Genomic DNA, 17554 nt, shown 5'->3' on the forward strand with positions numbered 1-17554 from the left:
TCAGTTTTTGGAAAAAAATTTGCAATAACATCTGTTTTGCTTCAGGAGATGACTATGGAACAAACTATACTGAAAGTGGGTTTAAAGCTATATGCAAACACCATGAAGGGTAGTAGATGTTTAATAAATATTAGCTTAATTAGATCCTGAATTGTATTTGAAGTGGATTTTTGCTTACTAAAGGTTGAGAACACAAGCTGAGTTGCCAGTTCTGGCAGGTATACTGCTCAGACTTACCTAATGAAATCAATGGAAAGCATAAACAGGAGTTTATTTATGCAGGTGTCTGAATCTTCAGAAGGCTTTATAGGATGCTTCTAATACTCTAAAGCAGTGGTTCTCAGTCTGGGGCAATTTCATCCCTAGGGTACCTGTGGCAATGCTTGGAGTCATTTTTCTTGACACTAGAGGAAGGGGATATACATTTCTCTCATAGAGTGATTAGAGGCCAGGCTTGCTGCTAAACATCCTACAATGCGACAGCCTCTGAAACAAAGAATTATCTGGCCCAACATGTCAATAGTGCCGAGGTTGCCAACAATGCTCTAAAACATAACAGTAGCTAAGTGATCTCCATTTTGTTTATTTCATTCTCTATAACCTTTCCCAAATGCCTCTCAAGTGCCAGGCACTAAGCTAGCATTATGAGAAGTATAGGAATGATGGAGACAGTTCCTGTCCTCAAAGAACTTAAACTCTCCTCTTTCATTTGTAGCTGGCACACAAGTCCATTGAAGGAGAGATGTTTGTTTTTAAGAAGATGCTTACTTATTTATGCATTTATGGCTGTCATTTCTCTAACATTTCATTTTTTATTCATTATTCTTCATTGAAACCCTGTGAGTCTGTGTAAATAGAGATGCCGCCACTATGTAGATCATATGGCCTGAGTGCAAGTGGGTTGTTTATACACGTTGAGGGCATTCATTTTCAGAATAGCATTCTGAACCTGGCTGAAATGGCACAATCTAATTGTATTAACATTAAGGTTTTTTTTTTTTTGACAGTTCACAGTATTGGCCATGCAGTGATCCATATCACCTGTGACAGTAATGAAACCACCAAACTCACTGTAGCATGAGCCTTTTCATTCCTCTTATCAGGTGACAAGGCACAGGCTGAGTCACCAGAACACCTTCCTTGAATCGTGTCAAACAAGTGTACATGTGCTCAAGTGTATCTGGATTCTGATTTGGCTGCACAGTCACTGTTTTCCAGATATTTGCAGAAGAAATGTGAGCTGGAGGAGACTCACTGAAAGCTGGAACTAGAAGGATGCACACTGCTCATGCATGCCAATTCATTTATTTTACCAATGATAAAACTGAGTCTCAGAGAAGTCATACGCTTGCCCAAAGACACAGCTTGTGGTGGAGGAGTCAACACCAGAACCCTGGTCCAGGACTGCAAAAAACCACTTAACATGTGCTAATAATGAAGATAAAAGATACTTCAAATTCTGGGAGTTCCATAATGTTTGAGTACATATACCATTGAATCCTTTTAATAACCCATCGCTTACACAGATGAGGAAACCGAGGCTCATAGAAATAAAGTGCTTTGCCCAAAGGCACAAAACTGGTCAGTGATAAATCTGATCTCTAGGTTCCCAGTCCAGAACTTTCTGCAGCACCATCTTTTTGTTCTCTTTAACTACCAGAAGCTTTAAGCCAAAATGAGGCTTCAACTATAAAAGCTACTTAAGACCTTATGGCTGCATATCTCTGCCCTAAGTTTTCTCTTGATCCTTATTTTATATTCTAATGTTTAAAACTTGTTCCCAAATTTTTAAAGTTTGCATTCATTTTTATTTCAATAAGCCACACCAAAATCTGTCATCATAAGCTGTCTATACATAAATAAATGAAGGAATGAATGAGCAAACTAACAAAATCTTAAGAGGCAGAGTAGCATGGTGGAAAAATACCAGGCTTACATTCAATTCAATACCATTTTGTCTATTGTCTTCATCTTTGAGCCTCACTTTCATTTTCTGTCAAACAGGTCTAACAAAATTTGTCATTAAGCATTAGCATTATTATAAGTCTAAAAATAAACATGGAACATATGAAGAAGGTTTGTATGTGATCAGTGGTACCTAAATTGGTAGCTCGTAGTAGTAGTAGTAGTAGTAATAATATAAACAAAGAAGCCTGATTAATGCAAGTGAGATGAGTTATTTGACCCCAGAAACCCCACCTCCAGACATGAGTTATGGCTCTCATTGGGTTTTATGTCTTAAGTGAGGGGCACTCACGTGAGTTGGTCGATGGTGTGGTAGAAGTCACAGGGGTCAAATTCAACTGGGAGATGTCAAAGTCATCACAGTCATCTGTATCCTGTGCCACCCCGACTTTGTTGAAGTAACTGGAGAAGGCCTCTGAGGTACAGGTGAGGGAGGGCTGGTCGGGTTTGCGGGAGGGCACGGGTGGAGGCTGGGCCATCTGGAAATCCTTAAACGTTTCTTTCCCCATTTTCTGCCTGGGCTTGTCGGTCTGTGGACTCGACCTGGCGGAGTCACTCGTGCCTGGGACGGTGGCAAGGGGGGTGAGGGGACCTTGGAACATGGCAGCTGGCAAAGGCATAACAGTTTGTGTGGGCATGAAGGCGGCTGGCGGAAACTGCCCGGCCACAGTTGGCCAGGGCTGCTGAGTGGCAGGAAAGAGACCCGGCTGGCCCCATGCGATGGGCTGAGCCCCCGGCATCACCTGAGCGACTGGTGGCTGGGCACCCATGACCATCTGCTGTTGGACGAGGGGCTGCTGGCCCCAGAAGGACGGGAGGACAGCGCCCATTGCAACGTAACCTGGGAGAATGAAAAAGGAGAGTCAGATGTTTCCCTGGTGTCCTGGGAAAGAAAGATGCATGGACTCACGTAATTGACAGAAATGTATCAAGCACCAACTAAGCGCCAGACTGTGTGCCAGGGACTGGAGATGCCAAGATGAACAAGACAAAAGTCCTTGCTGTCATGGAGCCTATATCCTAGAGAAGTAGTCAGGGAAAGCCTCTCTGAGGAGATGATCTGTAAGAAAAACCTAGAGTGCTAATAATCACATTTCTGTAGTTGTTAAAAGTTTCTAAAGTCTCATAGCCTCAGAAGCTGTGTGTCTCAGGGACAGGGCAGAGGATGGAAGGCAGACTGTGCTGGGTTTTCTCCTTGCCTCCTCTTCCTGCTGCACTTAGGACCCTCTCAATTGCGTAAGCTCTGTAAGAGTCTGACTCTTTGTTGTAAAACCAGGTTACAATACTTTCCTTCACAGGCCTGAGGCAGTGTGCAAAGTGAGTAAGAATCTGAATGTTGGAGTTTTAGAGACCTAGGTTAAAATTCAAACGGCCACTTCTTATCTATGTAATTTGGGGAGCAGTTCTTAAATCTGTCTAAGGCTCCATGACCTTCTTTGTAAAATGAGTACAAACACCTTCTATCTCATTGGGTTGATTTGAAGATTGAGAGTACATATTTAATATGTGCAGTATTGTACCTGACACAGGATCAACATTCAGTAAACGTTAGTTACTAGTATGGTTTGGATTAGATAGAGCCTAGAAAGTTACTTATTACGTTGTTTATATACAAAAGACATGTAATAAATGGTAGCTAGAGGTATTATGCATGATTTCTGTATATTATTATTCCAATTTTAGAGAATAAAAAAATAGGGCCAGATGTGGTGGCTTATGCTTGTAATCCTAACACTTTGGGAGGTCCAGGTGGGAGGATTGCTTTAGGCTTGGAGTTTGAGACCAGCCTTAGCAACATAGCAAGACCTCTTCTCTACCAAAAATTTTAAAAAATTAGTCAGGAATGGTGGCACATGCTCAAAGTCCCATAGTCTCGGCACTCAGGAAGCTGAGGCGGGAGGATCACTTGAGCCCAAGAGTTTGAAGCACTGAGCTATGATCACCTCACTGCACTCCAGCCTGGGTAATAGAGTGAGAACAGAGAAGCTAGCTTTGCCTGGCCTCTCAAAATAAGCCTTTCCATGGCTGTCAGTAGGAATGTACCTATGCAGTGTAGTGAGACCAGGAAAAAAAAAGAAGAATGGATGCAGAGTATCCTAGCAACTTCCAAAGGGACAATGGGTGGGCGTTATGGCATTGGTGACATTATGAGTCATCTCACTGACTCTTGTGAGCCCAGAGAGATCGAACGCAGGGTGCCTCACTCCATGCTCCAGTCACAGATATACCCTCCTTCAACTGACTGATACAGGCTAGAGCCAACATTCAAGGCCCGGTCATTTTTCTTGCAAGGGTGCCCGTTTCCTCTCATGCCGTGCTTCCCTAAGAGGAGGCTCCAGAGAGGCACCAACAGGACACCTGGGCTTCTTGCTGATTAATCTTGCAGTGTTAAACACTTCTGTGGAATAAAACAACAAACAAAATGGAGAATATCTTTTAAGACCACTTTGTCCAACTGCACTGAAACAAGAGGGGTGAAGAGGCCCTGGAGCTGAAATTTCAAACGTGAAGCTTGCTTAGCTTGCCTCGCCTGTGGCATAATAATGTAGTGACTTAAATCTACCAACAGATGAAGAATCCTGAAACTCCGTCTTGTTTTCTGGTTTACTTTGATATGGCCCAGTGGTTCTCAGTGGGAGTGCTACTGCCCCCTAGGGGTGGCTAGAAAATTCGTGGGCTGTGTTTTGGTTGTCACAAGAGGAGGGGGTGGCACTACTGGCATTTAGGAGGCCCAAGCATTGACAGTAGACATCCTACCTGTCTGAGACCAATGCGTACAACAAAGCATTATTCCACATCCTTTTTATGATCATTTGCACCTAGAATCGACTTTGAATTACATGGAAATTCAGTTATCTTTGCACTTGATTTTAATGCATTTAATTTTCCAGGAATTCAACAACTGTGCACGGGAGGGAAGACTGTATTTTTGGTTTGGAACACTGTCAAAAGGTGATCACTAGTTTGGAAAATGGCAGTCCCTGACATCCCTGACAGAAGCGCTTCTCATGGTGGTGTAGCCACATGACACTTCTGTATTAGCCTGGACTTATAGCTGTGGCTTTCAGTAGTGATTCTACTTACAGGTGTATACATCTGACTCTTATGTCTTCTAGTGTGCTCACGCCTGAGTATTTCCTTATTTAAATACATATTTTTTATTACAAATTCTCTTTCTTTTCTTTCTGCCTTATATTACAGTTAGAGAATTATATTCATTTTGAAAAATTGTGTAGCTAGACTACACTATCTATGAAATTCATTTCAAGGTGTGAAAGGAGGTATTGCAAATATTTGTAATAAAAAGGGGGTGCTGGGTCTGCAGGTGGAGAACTACCTATGGATTCAACCACCCAGGACCTGATGCCCATTTTGGTGAACGAGTGGATGTTTTCACTCTCTTGACATCAGCCTATTTTTGGCTTTGATTTTATTCCACCCTCCTCACTGCCATGAAGGACTGTTTTCAAATGCATATGTGGTACTTAATTGTCTTGAGTATAAGCCTCAGATGTCTTATCTTGGCTATGCATCCTTGGGAGTCAGCCCCTTCCACCTCTTCATCACTATCTTCAATCCATATCCTCACTGCACCTTGCCCTCCAGCAGTTGCAAACAAACAAAACCCAACCTGCTGTCTCTTGTCTCTGCTGTCCCATCTGCCTGGAAAGCCATCCCCCTGCTTTTGTGCGTGTCTAACACTGATTTGCTCTTGGAGACTCGGTTCACTATCACCTCTGCTGGACGGCTTCTTGCTCCTGTCAGCACCACTGGTCCTTCTCTGGGCTTCCACAGTCCCCTGTGCTCACCTCTATCATGACACATGTCACACTGCCTTGCAATTGCCTGGTTATTCTATCTTCCCTGATGAGACCAGAAACCACCTGCTGACAGGAACTCTTTATTCTCTCTCTCTCTCCACTCTGCCTAGCATGCTTTGGGACAGGAGAAAGGCCCTACGTAAAGGTGAATGAGTCCTAGTCAATATGTTCACTGCATTTTTCCCGGTGTCTAATTAAACCCACAATGCATAAGTGCTGTGATCTCTGATGATTCTACATTGGTGGCAGGTTTTTTTTCCCCTCCCATCTTTTATTTTTTTTCCACAAGGAGCTAACAGATGGGCTGTGCACACTTTTCTGGAGAGAGCTATTAGCATGTCTCTCTGGCTTCATGCCATCTGCTCCAGACCAAAGTACAATATTCAAAAGAAAAAAGGCAGCACAGGGTAATTGGGTATCATGTTTAGGAGCCTGCAGGTCCCACTCACTTTTCCTAGGGGATCCCTGCAGCCTGGCTCTCCTCGGCCTGTGAGTTAAGGCTATCTGGCCACATGGTCTTGTGCATGAGCGAAGGGACATGTCAGCAGCAGGACAGTGGTGGCACTGGACACAGGGAGCCACTTGATGGCTGCCACTGCATCCACTTAACAGCTTGTTAACTGTTTACTATTAATGTCCAATAGTGGAGGGAGGAGGTGCCAAGGAGCATCTGTTTATGCCATGAAGTTCAGAGCAATCATAAATCTCCTTGCTGTGGAGTGAAAGGGAACACCTGCCTTGCTGCCTTACAGTTAGGTTTTTGAAAAGTGTTGAAAATTGTGATTTATAGCCAGATGCTGACACCTGGGGATACCCCCATTATTTGAAAAAGGAAAAAAAAGGCAGACTGAAATATAAGAAAAGCACTAAAAACGAAGGAACTCCTCCAACATTTATACAGAACTTGAATATCTCTTATCCACATTATCTCATCTGATGGATTCATTCATTCAAAAATACCTCCACTAGGTGCCAATCACTGCTTTAGTGTGTGGAGACAAAACAAAGAACAAAACAGTTACCAAAAAAAAAAAAAAATTCTCACCCTGTGGAGCTTACATTTTTGTGAAGTTGATCCTTTCCACAAGCCTCTGGGGTAAGTGTGATTGCTATCTCTTTAATTTGTATAGCAGAAATTGCAACTCCATGAGGGAAAGATTTGAGGCAGCTACACACTGTACGAATAGCAGATCCAAGGCTCCTGAAGAACCATGTAGCAAACATCTGTTGAGTGCTTACTGATGGAAGCACTGCCAGAAACTGTTGTACATATTTTACAACCTGCATTTACTCATGCAATCCTTAGAAAAACTCTATGAGGTAGAACTATGATCATCCCCATTAAAATGGGGTAAGTTCCCTGAGGTTCAGAAGATATTTATCTGAGTATGGTGCAGCTGGCTAGTGGCAGAGCCCGTATTCATACATAGTACATTCTCCAGGCCACCCATTCTCCTGCCGTCTGCTATAAGCAGTCAAGAGGCTGAAGACCTAAACTTTATTACAGGCACAAATTTCCAGGTAAAGGAAAAAATATAGGTAGAAGAGGACATATATTCATCTACTGTAGAAATCAGAATAATCATAATAATACAGCATATTCTGCACTAAATATTGACGATGTGCCAGCATTTTTCAGTGTGTAGTGGTACCACTTCTGCAGCTGCAGTTAATGTAGTGATTCATTTAATTCTCATGATATTGTTGCAAAGTAAGTATTATTTTACACTCAGTTATAAAGATGAAGAAACTCTGACTCTGACAGGTCAAGTAATTTGCCCAGGAGTCTAAAGCTTAGAAATAAATGGCTGAATCAGGATTCAAACCTGGCCCATCAGATTCAAAAGCCCTCAGGAGCCAGCCCATCCATTGTATCACATACTCCAGTTCACTTCCCTGTCTCCTTATCACTGGCTGGACAATTAGTCAGAAGGAGATCGGGATTCAATAGCTGCACAAATTTTTATGGCCAGTTAAGGGAGAAATAGGGCACACAGTTTAACACCAACTGAAGCCAGTTTTGTTATATTAACTAGAGTCAGAAAGCAAAAACATGCTAATTGAAATTAATTTTAGACTCGTGTTCTAAAAGTTGAAATCTTGGAGGTAATCTATCAAAATTTTAGCAGCTAAAGAAAGGAAATCTGGATATGTGGAAGTGGCTTGTCCATAGCTTCCAATGTGGCTGGTTAAGCAGCAAGACTAAAACCCAGGTCTTCCAAGTCCCTAATCTGGTACAGGTTTGGGAGAGGGCTCAGGGCAGTGCTGTGACTGACCCGGTGATATGGTTTGGCTGTGTCGCCACCCAAATCTCACCTTGAGTTGTAATAATCCCCATGAGTCTCCCCCATGTGGAGATAAATGAATCATGGGGGTGGTTTTCCCCACACCGTTCTCATGGTAGTGAATAAGTCTCATGAGATCTGATGGTTTTATAAAGGGGAGTTCCCCTGAACACAAGCCCTCTTGTCTGCCACCATGTAAGACATTCCTTTGCTCCTCCTTTGTCTTCCACCATGATTGTGAGGCCTACCCAGCCATGTGGAACAGTGAGTCCATTAAAACTCTTTCCTTTGTAAATTACCCAGTGTCAGGTATGTCTTTATCAGCAGCATGAGAATGGACTAGTACACCCAGGCAGGTCCTCAGGGTGTTTTTAATCAAATGTCAGGGCTGGAAGAGATATAGAATTACATCAAGTCCCATCTTCTCACTTATAGAGAAGGGAATGGAGACTTGCGGGGCCAAGTCATTCCTCTGCCTGGAGTATCCTGACGCCTGCTTGAGACTTTCCTGCCCCTGCTCATCCTGTCACACTTCCCCTAGGCAAGAGCCCCTCGTGACCACAGGGGCTCCACTTATACCTGCCCTCTGCCTGCACTCAAAAGCCCCCATGCTCTAGTCTGCATTTTCTTTTGTCCCTATCACTTCTCATTTTTAAATACATTATGCAAATTACTTATTTTTATGTTATTTCCTATCTTCCCAGTAAAAGGTAGGCTGTCTGTCTGTTGTGTTGACTAGCACATCCCAAGCACCTACACAAGACCTGGCACATAGAGGGCACCTGGTGAGCATTTTTGAAATGAACATGCCTGCAAATTAGTAAGTTTGGGGCCATCATCTGTCCCAGCATACCCTCTACAGATAAAACAATGAGGACAAAGCATGGGCACTCTGAACACAAGACTCAAGCATAGAAGGGTAGTGCATTTCTGATGGAAAACTCTTACTCTTATTTAAAATGGCATGTGCTATTATACTAGTCCCATGGATATTTTAATATCTATTTTAGGTAAGGAAAAACAGTCATCATCACTAACCCTTTTCAAAGATTAGATTGGGAAACTTCACAATTGAATACATTTCTAGGCAACCTGCAGTCTAAACTGTAAGTTAGATCCAAGGGTTACCAACCTCTATTGCTTCTAAAAGTTCATAAAGATCCCTTAGCTCATGAGTAATAACCATAACTATTTTAGAACAGGGTATGCATTTTTAATTTGCTTTGAATAAAAGCACAGTTTATATTTGGTGGCAAGAATTTGCTTCTAACAGTATGTAATTAAAAGTAATTATAGAAAAAAATGCAAGAAGATTGGTATTCTAAAATATTCAAACAACTCTATTTGCCGTTTACAAGAATAAAGGCAAGAAAGATAAAGCCACAGATTTCAAATACATAGTTAAAACCACAAAACCCTTTAAGGCTCCCATGTATGTGAAAAACAGAACTAAACTACCTTTGGCTATTTGCAAGTACAGTGGCCTGGCCACATGGAACGCCTCATGCCATGGAAACAAGGTAAGATTGCTGGGCTCCATCCATTTGTCACTCACCTGCAATACTGCCACTATATATTTTTTTACCTCATTGTAAAACTAGTAAATACACTGAAAGACTATTTGAAAAACAGAACACATACTTTCTAACTCACCAGGAGTCTCATTATTCTCACAACTCACAGTTAGCAGTTTGCTCTCGTCCCATAGGGTGCTCCCCACTTTGTCTGGGGACCTTCCCCTTCCTTGAGTCAGCACCAAGTAAGGCAGATCCCTTCTATCCATCAGGTCTCAAGAAGTCCATAGAAAACTGACTGCATGTCCTCCCCTGCTTATTGCTTTCTCTCCTGGCTGAGGTGGAAGAGTGAAAATGGACCTGGGCTAATTGCACAGCTGTGCGTATGCCATGCTCCCAAAAGCTGCACACCTGAGTAACATAGAATCTTGAGCTCTCTGGGTGAAAGACATCAGTGAATTTCAGGCCAGTAACATCCCGGAGCTCTGGACCCCAACACCACCTCCTCCTCTAAATAGCTTCTCAATGTCATCTGAAGAGTCACAGGAGAGAATAGTGGTGTTTTATCATCATTTGGTGGCTGGCTCTGTAAACTCTTTTTCTCTCTTAATGAGTGAAGGCCAAAGGAAGGGAAACTGGTGGAAGAGGGCTTACCTGAGGGTACAGCAGCAGTGCCGAAAGGTACAGAACCAAACACATCTGCACTCGCTGGAAGGGTCTGAGATGAAGATGGGATAAAGGCATCACCTGGAGTTGCAGGAGTCTGCCAGACAGAGAGAGGCAGAGGACACATGAGACCCGGCTTAGCAATCATTAAGGCTGGGAGGTAGCAGATGCAGGAATTAAGGGGCAGGGGAAGGGGTCCACAGTTCAAGCCACTTATGGGGTGTGCAGCCCATGTGCTGGTTACATACACTTTATCTATATGGGAAATGAAACCTCCAGAGCTACTGTGAGGATTAAGTGAGATTATGTATTTAAACTATTTTACATTACTTAAATTTTTAGCACCATGCATAGGCATATAGTAGGTGCTTTGCAAATAGTGGCCAGTATCCTAATGATTTAGTTTGAGCCTCTACTCCCTGGGGGGTGTTTACAGGTATCAAATTTTCCATAATATTTGGCATTCACCCTTTAGAGGTGGCCAGTTCAAACTGAAATACACCCACTCAAGACCTGCTGTGTGCCCAGCTCAGGGGTTGCAATTCAATACACGGTCAATGACAAGTTGTTGACTAAATCAACAAATAAAATTTAGCAAGTGGAGCTTGCCTTGTATCCTGGTGCCCTCCCCCGACACCCCCCGCCCCCACCCCGGATTTTGCCTGAATCTTCATTTGCAAAAAGAAGTAAATATTTTCAAAAAGACAACAAGAAACAATGCTTGCACCACTGAAAATTCTACAGGGCCTAGTCCATGCTGGAATTCCAAAAACATCTGCTGCATGGACTGGTGGGCAAGATGGGGGATATAGAAATGAAAACATCAGTACTCATAATTTTGTATATGTCCACACCCATGTATAGCAGGCTTTTGCCTACAGAGTATAAATCTGTTCGATGCTGTAATATCCTTTTTTTTCCCCCCTTGGAATAGGCTGGGGCAAGCAATTAATCCTCAAATCATGGCAATTAGACAAGGCCATTTTTAGACTAGCAGCTTGCGGGACGAATGGCATTGTTCTGAGGATTATTAAATACCCATTTGGACTGCGCTTGGGTTCAGGGCCAGAAACACAGCCATGAGCTGCTGTGTTAAGCACTTTTAAACACAGTCAGCGCTGTTCTTTTTTTTCCCCTCTGTGACCTTGGGTGAGTCACATGTCCTCTCTGGGACTCAGTTTGTTCATCTGTAAAATGAAGGGGATAAGGTTAGAAGACCTCTTCAGCCCTTTCTAGCTGCACAGCCCTGCAGTTCTGCAACTCCAAGTCCCCAGGAAGAAGCTTTTAGCCCAGGATAAAGGGGAGAATGACAATTGCTAGAGTCATTCAGCTTCTTTGGGGACAGAGGCTGCGGTCCTCTCCCTCAAGGCTGCCTTGGACATCAGGTGTTGGCAGCAGGGCAGCTGTGCCTAGATTCCCTGGCGGCAGCAGTGGGCAGCAGCGTCTTGTGCCATCTGTCCTCGGTGGTGAGGTTACAGCCTTTTCTCTGTGAGGCGCATCTTGCCAATGAACCATAGCACCATCCCTCAGTTTGCACAACTGCGCAGTGCCCAGAGGAGCTGTCCCCTCCCGGCAGCTTCAGCTGGTGCAGCTGCGGCTGACTGCTCTCTGCCCTCCTCTGGGAATGGGCAGGGGAGGGGCTGGAGGGGCCATCTCGGCTCTTTTCTTTGCAGTGGTGGCAGAGTTGCTTTTGAATGCATCCAGCACTGGGATTCTATTTTGCTTTGGTGTTAATTCTGTTTTCTTCTTTTCGTTTTCAAATTAGGTTCTCTCTGCAATCTCTGTCCTTTTGTAAGCACTGACTAAGGTACCCTGGCTGAAGCTGTGGCTGGGAATCCAGAGCTTCTTGAGAAGCTCAGTGAGGCCCAGGTCATGGTCTGCAAAGCTGAAGGGCAGGCTGGAAGGGAGGGAAGAAACAAAAAGGAGGGAGAGAGGAAAGAAAGAGGGAAAGGAGGGAAGGATGGGCAGAGCAGGGTGTGGGGAGATCCTTCCTTTACTGGGCTGACCACCGACGCTGTACTGGGCTTGGGGCAGGTGCTGACAAATGCCTCATCATATGTGCTGTCCCGAGTTTCCTGCCTACATTCCCAACCAGACGATGTGCTCCTTGTAGTCAGGAACCACATCTCCTTCGGGCCTCTCTTCTCAGACCACAGCAGAACAGCAAGCACCCAGGCAAGTCCTGTCATTGCTAAATGCATGGTCTCATTTATTTCTCAAAACAGAGGCATATATCATACTTCCCCTTTATAAATAGCCAAGCAAATTAAGGATCAGAGTGACTAGTTAGTTTGTCCAAGTCACACAGCTCGAAAGAGTCAACACTGAAATCCACCAGCAGGCCTCTTTCACTCAAAGCCCATATTCTGTCCACTGAGGGGATGTGGAAAGAAAGGGGTGCGGGGTTCAGAGAGCAATGCATACTTACGGGGGGAGAGGTTATATCAGGGGGTGTGGACATGTCCCCAAAAAGTTCTAATTGGGTCACAGCCTGTAAAGACAAAAAAGGAATCATGTGACTACAAAAAAAGTTGGTGCTGCTGGGCCCTGCTTTACACAAAGTATGGTATGGGGATACACATTTCTGTTTTTCATCATTTCTAGATAAACCATAATCCTGGTGGGTCATTACTATACCTCAGGATCCCCAAGGCAATATCTTGAATGCAGCCAGAATCAATTCTTGCTTCCTTGCATCTGGCTATTTATCCAGGCTTGGTCAAGACTGCCCATTAATCACTTCCCATAAGCAGTAATAACATTACTTCACACTTATTTACCATCAAATGCCAGCAATGTCTCTCTTTTCTAGGAGATAAAGGCAGGGAGGCAATCCCATCGTTGGTTTTTCTCTCATGAGTGTATCCACACATACAACTTGCGTTCCATGTGTAAGTACGGACATGACTTCATGGTCACGTCAGTAAGGGCTCCCAGTAGCATTCACCCTGAGAGGTAGGAATCATCATCCCCATTTTTACAAATAAATAAACTAAGTCTCAGGGATGTGACATCAAGGTCATGCAGGCCAGGATTTAAATTTTCTGAATACAGAGAATGCAGTCAAACAGCACTCTCTGAAAGAGTCCATCTTTAGGATAAAAAATGTGGTTGGAGGAAAAGAAAACATTTCATTTAATACCAGGAAAGGCATCAAAAACAACCTGGTGTATATGCCATTAATCACTCCTAGGAACTCCATCACTGCAGACACTGCATCATCTATCTCCCCATCCATCATATGGGAGTGTCTGAGCAAGGCCAGCCACAGCAGCTAAAGAAACCCTTTAAGATACACTTAGAAATTAATCTGCATAAACTGCCAGATTCACAGACTGTAGGGAGCCTACGGCCTGACTTAATTATGACAAGTATGTAATCACATGCTTTGTACAAACCTGTCCACTGAGGAAAAACCACTTTTCCCTCATCTTCAGATCTTAAGTGATAGCTTCAAATTGGGGGAACCTAGACATACCACTTAGTAGAAGGGATGTGAAGAGTCCGACCACCCTGCCACACAGGGCTCCTGCACTCAAACTCCTCTAACCAGGTCATGGCTGGATCTCTAGGTTCATCCAAAGAAGGGACTGTTCTTTCCTACTGGCAAGTGAGTGAGCTCTGGGCTCTGGAAAAAGTCCCACACTCCATGCCTGGGGGTGTGGAGTACTGATAAGATAAATCACAAGAGAAAGGAGCCCCAGGTCGGGGAGGGCCCCAGAGAAGGACAAGGAATAATTGTTCTGAGGGATGGTTAATCACAAACAACCCAAGGGTACAACCACCTCATTTGCAGGTAGCCCCTCCAGCACAACCCTATAAAACTTCCCTCCAGCCCCTGCCTCTTTGCAGACAGCCCCTTCTCTGCTGTGCTGCCCACTGCAATCTTGCAATGTATTTTCATACTTTCTCTAATAAATCTACCTTTCTTTACCTAGAAATGTCTTCATAAATTCCTTTACTGCCTGGACCACTGGCCCCAGATAGTAGCTACCCCCCAACAGGGGGTATATTTGGATTCTACCACTTTCAATATCTGCAACTCCTCAGAATTACAGTTCCTTCATCTGGGCAATGGAGATAATATCTCCTTTGCAGATGTATTGACAATATTAATAGGAGAAATTTCTTTGATGTTTGGTTAAGTCTGGTTGAAAGAGCACAAAAGTCTCTTTTTGCTGAAAGGAGAGAAGCTTGGCTTTGTTAACTTACTTGCAGCTGTTCCTTCACTTTCAGCTTTCAGATTGAATAACAGTGCCTGGCACACAGTAGGGACCTATAAGGACTGATTTTCTTTCCAACTGCACAATAATTTTTTATAAATGTTCAACAACTGCTAGATGCTGGGCACTGTGCTATGTGCTGGGAACATAAAAATGACAAATGCCAACTCTCAGCCTGCAGAGAGTTTACAGACCGGTGGGAAGGACATCCAATCTGTAGATGCAAATAATCTCAGGTAATGCAGCAGAAATAGCAACAGGGGTCTCTACGGGGTGCTGTGGGAGTACCTAGAATGAAATTGATCTGGTTTGGCTGTGTCCCCACCCAAATCTCAACTTGAATTGTATCTCCCAGAATTCCCACATGTTGTGGGAGGGACCCAAGGAGAGGTAATTGAATCACGGGGGCTGGTCTTTCCCATTCTGTTCTCATGATAGTGAATAAGTCTCACAAGATCTGATGGGTTTATGAGGGGTTTCCAATTTTGCTTCTTCCTCATTTTCCCTTGCTGCTGCCATGTAAGATGTGCCTTTTGCCTTCCACCATGATTCTGAGGCCTCCCCAGCCATGTGGAATTGTGAGTCCAATTAAACCTCTTTTTCTTCCCAGTCTCAGGCATGTCTTTATCAGCAGCATGAAAATGGACTAATACAGTAAAATTGTTACCAGTAGAGTGAGGTGTTGCTGAAAAGATACCCAAAAATGTGGAAGCGACTTTGGGACTGGGTAACAGGCAGAGGTTGGAACAGTATGAAGGGCTCAGAAGAAGACAGGAAAATGTGGGAAAGTTTGGAACTTCCTAGAGACTTGTTGAATGCCTTTGCCCAAAATGCTGATAGTGATATGGACAATAAAATTCAGGCTGAGGTGGTCTCAGATAGAGATGAGGAACTTGTTGGGAACCAGAGCAAAGATGACTCTTCCTGTGTTTTAGCAAAGGGACCAGTGACATTTTGCCCCTGTCCTAGAGACTTGTGGAACTTTGAACTTGAGGGAGATAATTTAGGGTATCTGGCGGAAGAAATTTCCAAGCAGCAAAGCATTCAATAGGTAACTTGGGTGCTGTTAAAGGCATTCAGTTTTCTAAGGGAAGCAGAGCATAAAAGTTTGAAAAATTTGCAGCCTGACCATGTGATAGAAAAAAAAAAATTTCTCAGGAGAAATTCAAGCCAGCTGCAGAAATTTGCATAAGTAGCAAGGAGCCTAATGTTAATTCCCACAATCATGGGGAAAATGTCTCCAGGCCATGTCAGAGACCTTCATGGCAGCCCCTCCCATCACAGGCCTGGAGGCCCAGGAGGAAAAAGTGGTTCTGTGGGCTGGGCCCAGGGTCCCTGTGCTGTGTACAGTCTGGGGACTTGGTGCCCTGTGTCCCAGCCACTCTAGCTGTGGCTGAAAGGGATCAATGTACAGCTCAGGCTGTGGCTTCTGAGGGTAGAGGCCCCAAGTCTTGGCAGCTTCCATGTGGTGTTGAGTCTACGGGTGCACAGAAGTCAAGCACTGAAGTTTGGGAACTTCCATCTAGATTTAAGATGATGTACGGAAACGCCCAGATGCCCAGGCAGAAGTTTGCTGCATGGGCAGGGCCCTCAGGAAAACCCCTGCTAGGGCGGTGTGGAAGGGAAATGTGTGGTCAGAGCCTCCACACAGAGTCCTACTGGGGCTCTGCTTAGTGGAGCTGTGAGAAGAGGGCCACTGTCCTCCAGACCCCAGAATAGTAGATCCACTGAGAGCTTGTACAATGAGCCTGGAAAAGCCTCAGACACTCAACACCTGCCCATGAAAGCAGCTGGGAGGGAGGCTGTACCCTGCAAAGCCACAGGGGTGGGGCTGCCCAAGACCATGGGAACCCACCTCTTGCATCAGCGTGACCTGGATGTGAGACCTGGAGTCAAAGAAGATCATTTTGGAGCTTTAAAATTTGACTGCTCCACTGGATTTCAGACTTGCATGGGATCTGTAACCCCTTTATTTTGGCCAATTTCTCCCATTTGGAACAGCTGTAATTACTCAATACCTGTACCTCCATTGTATCTAGGAAGTAACTAGCTTGCTTTTGATTTTACAGGTTCATAGGCAGAAGGGACTTGTCTCAGATGAGACTTTGGACTGTGGACTTTTGGGTTAATGCTGAAATGAGTTAGGACTTTGGGGGACTGTTGGGAAGGCATGATTGGTTTTGAAATGTGAGGACACGAGATTTGGAGGGGCCAGGGGCAGAATGATACGGTTTGGCTATGTCCCCACCCAAATCTCAACTTGAACTGTATTTCCCAGAATTCCCATGTGTTGTGGGAGGGACCCAGGGGGAGTTAATTCAATCATGGGGGCTGGTCTTTCCCATGCTATTCTCATGATAGTGAATAAGTCTCATGAGATCTGATGGGTTTATCAGTGGTTTCTGCTTTTGCATCTTCCTCATTTTCTCTTGCTGCTGCCATGTGAGAAGTGCCCTTTGCCCTCTGCCTCTCCCCAGACAAATGGAACTGTGAGTACAATTAAACCTCTTTTTCTTTCCAGTCTTGGGTATGCCTTTATCAGCAGTGTGAAAACAGACTAATACAGAGGCCCAACCAGCTTTTGGCAAAGTTTAAGAAGGTTTTCTAAAGGAAATAGCCTAGAGCTGAATCCTGAAGGACAGGAGCCATGTGACCAAAAAGAGGAGACCATCCAGGCAGAGGAAACTTCTTAAAAATGGCCACAGGCCCAGAACAGAGTAGGTAGGTGGTAATGGAAGCAGTTCACTGTTACCAACATGAAGGTGGGAGAGAGGAGGCCAGTGTGGTGGACAGGGGCAAGGTTGCGGTGGGAATTTCATACATTTCCCAGCCTTTTCCATCAATTCTTGGCTATCTTGTTTCTCTTTCATACAGTAACAGCCCAGCAGCTGATGGGAATGAGGTGGACAGCACCCAGGTGCTCTCTCAAATCTTGCTGGACTTGAAATGCTTTTCTTTGGTAATCCTTCTCTAGCATGTTAGCAATATTTTATATTATTTGGTGAAGCTATGCTAGTCTTTTAGACTCTTTTCCAAATTCATAAAAGGAATAACTTTATTTAATCAATTCAAATGAAGCT

General features: G+C 44.2%; 1 protein-coding gene across 7 annotated transcripts in view; it reads right to left on the minus strand.

Moving 5' to 3' along the window:
- DAB1 (DAB adaptor protein 1) overlaps positions 1–17554 on the minus strand; it is a 1266417-nt gene that overhangs the window by 23982 nt on the left and 1224881 nt on the right. For all 7 annotated transcript variants that reach the window (XM_003265137.3, XM_030812906.1, XM_030812905.1 and 4 more), the window contains 3 exons: positions 12680–12742; positions 10240–10348; positions 2258–2806 (listed from right to left, as the gene is read on the minus strand). In XM_003265137.3, coding sequence (XP_003265185.1) covers positions 2258–2806; positions 10240–10348; positions 12680–12742 — 721 coding nt within the window. The remainder of the gene's footprint in view (positions 1–2257; positions 2807–10239; positions 10349–12679; positions 12743–17554) is intronic.

Source organism: Nomascus leucogenys, chromosome 5 (assembly GCF_006542625.1).
Source record: "Nomascus leucogenys isolate Asia chromosome 5, Asia_NLE_v1, whole genome shotgun sequence".
NCBI lineage: Eukaryota > Metazoa > Chordata > Mammalia > Primates > Hylobatidae > Nomascus > Nomascus leucogenys.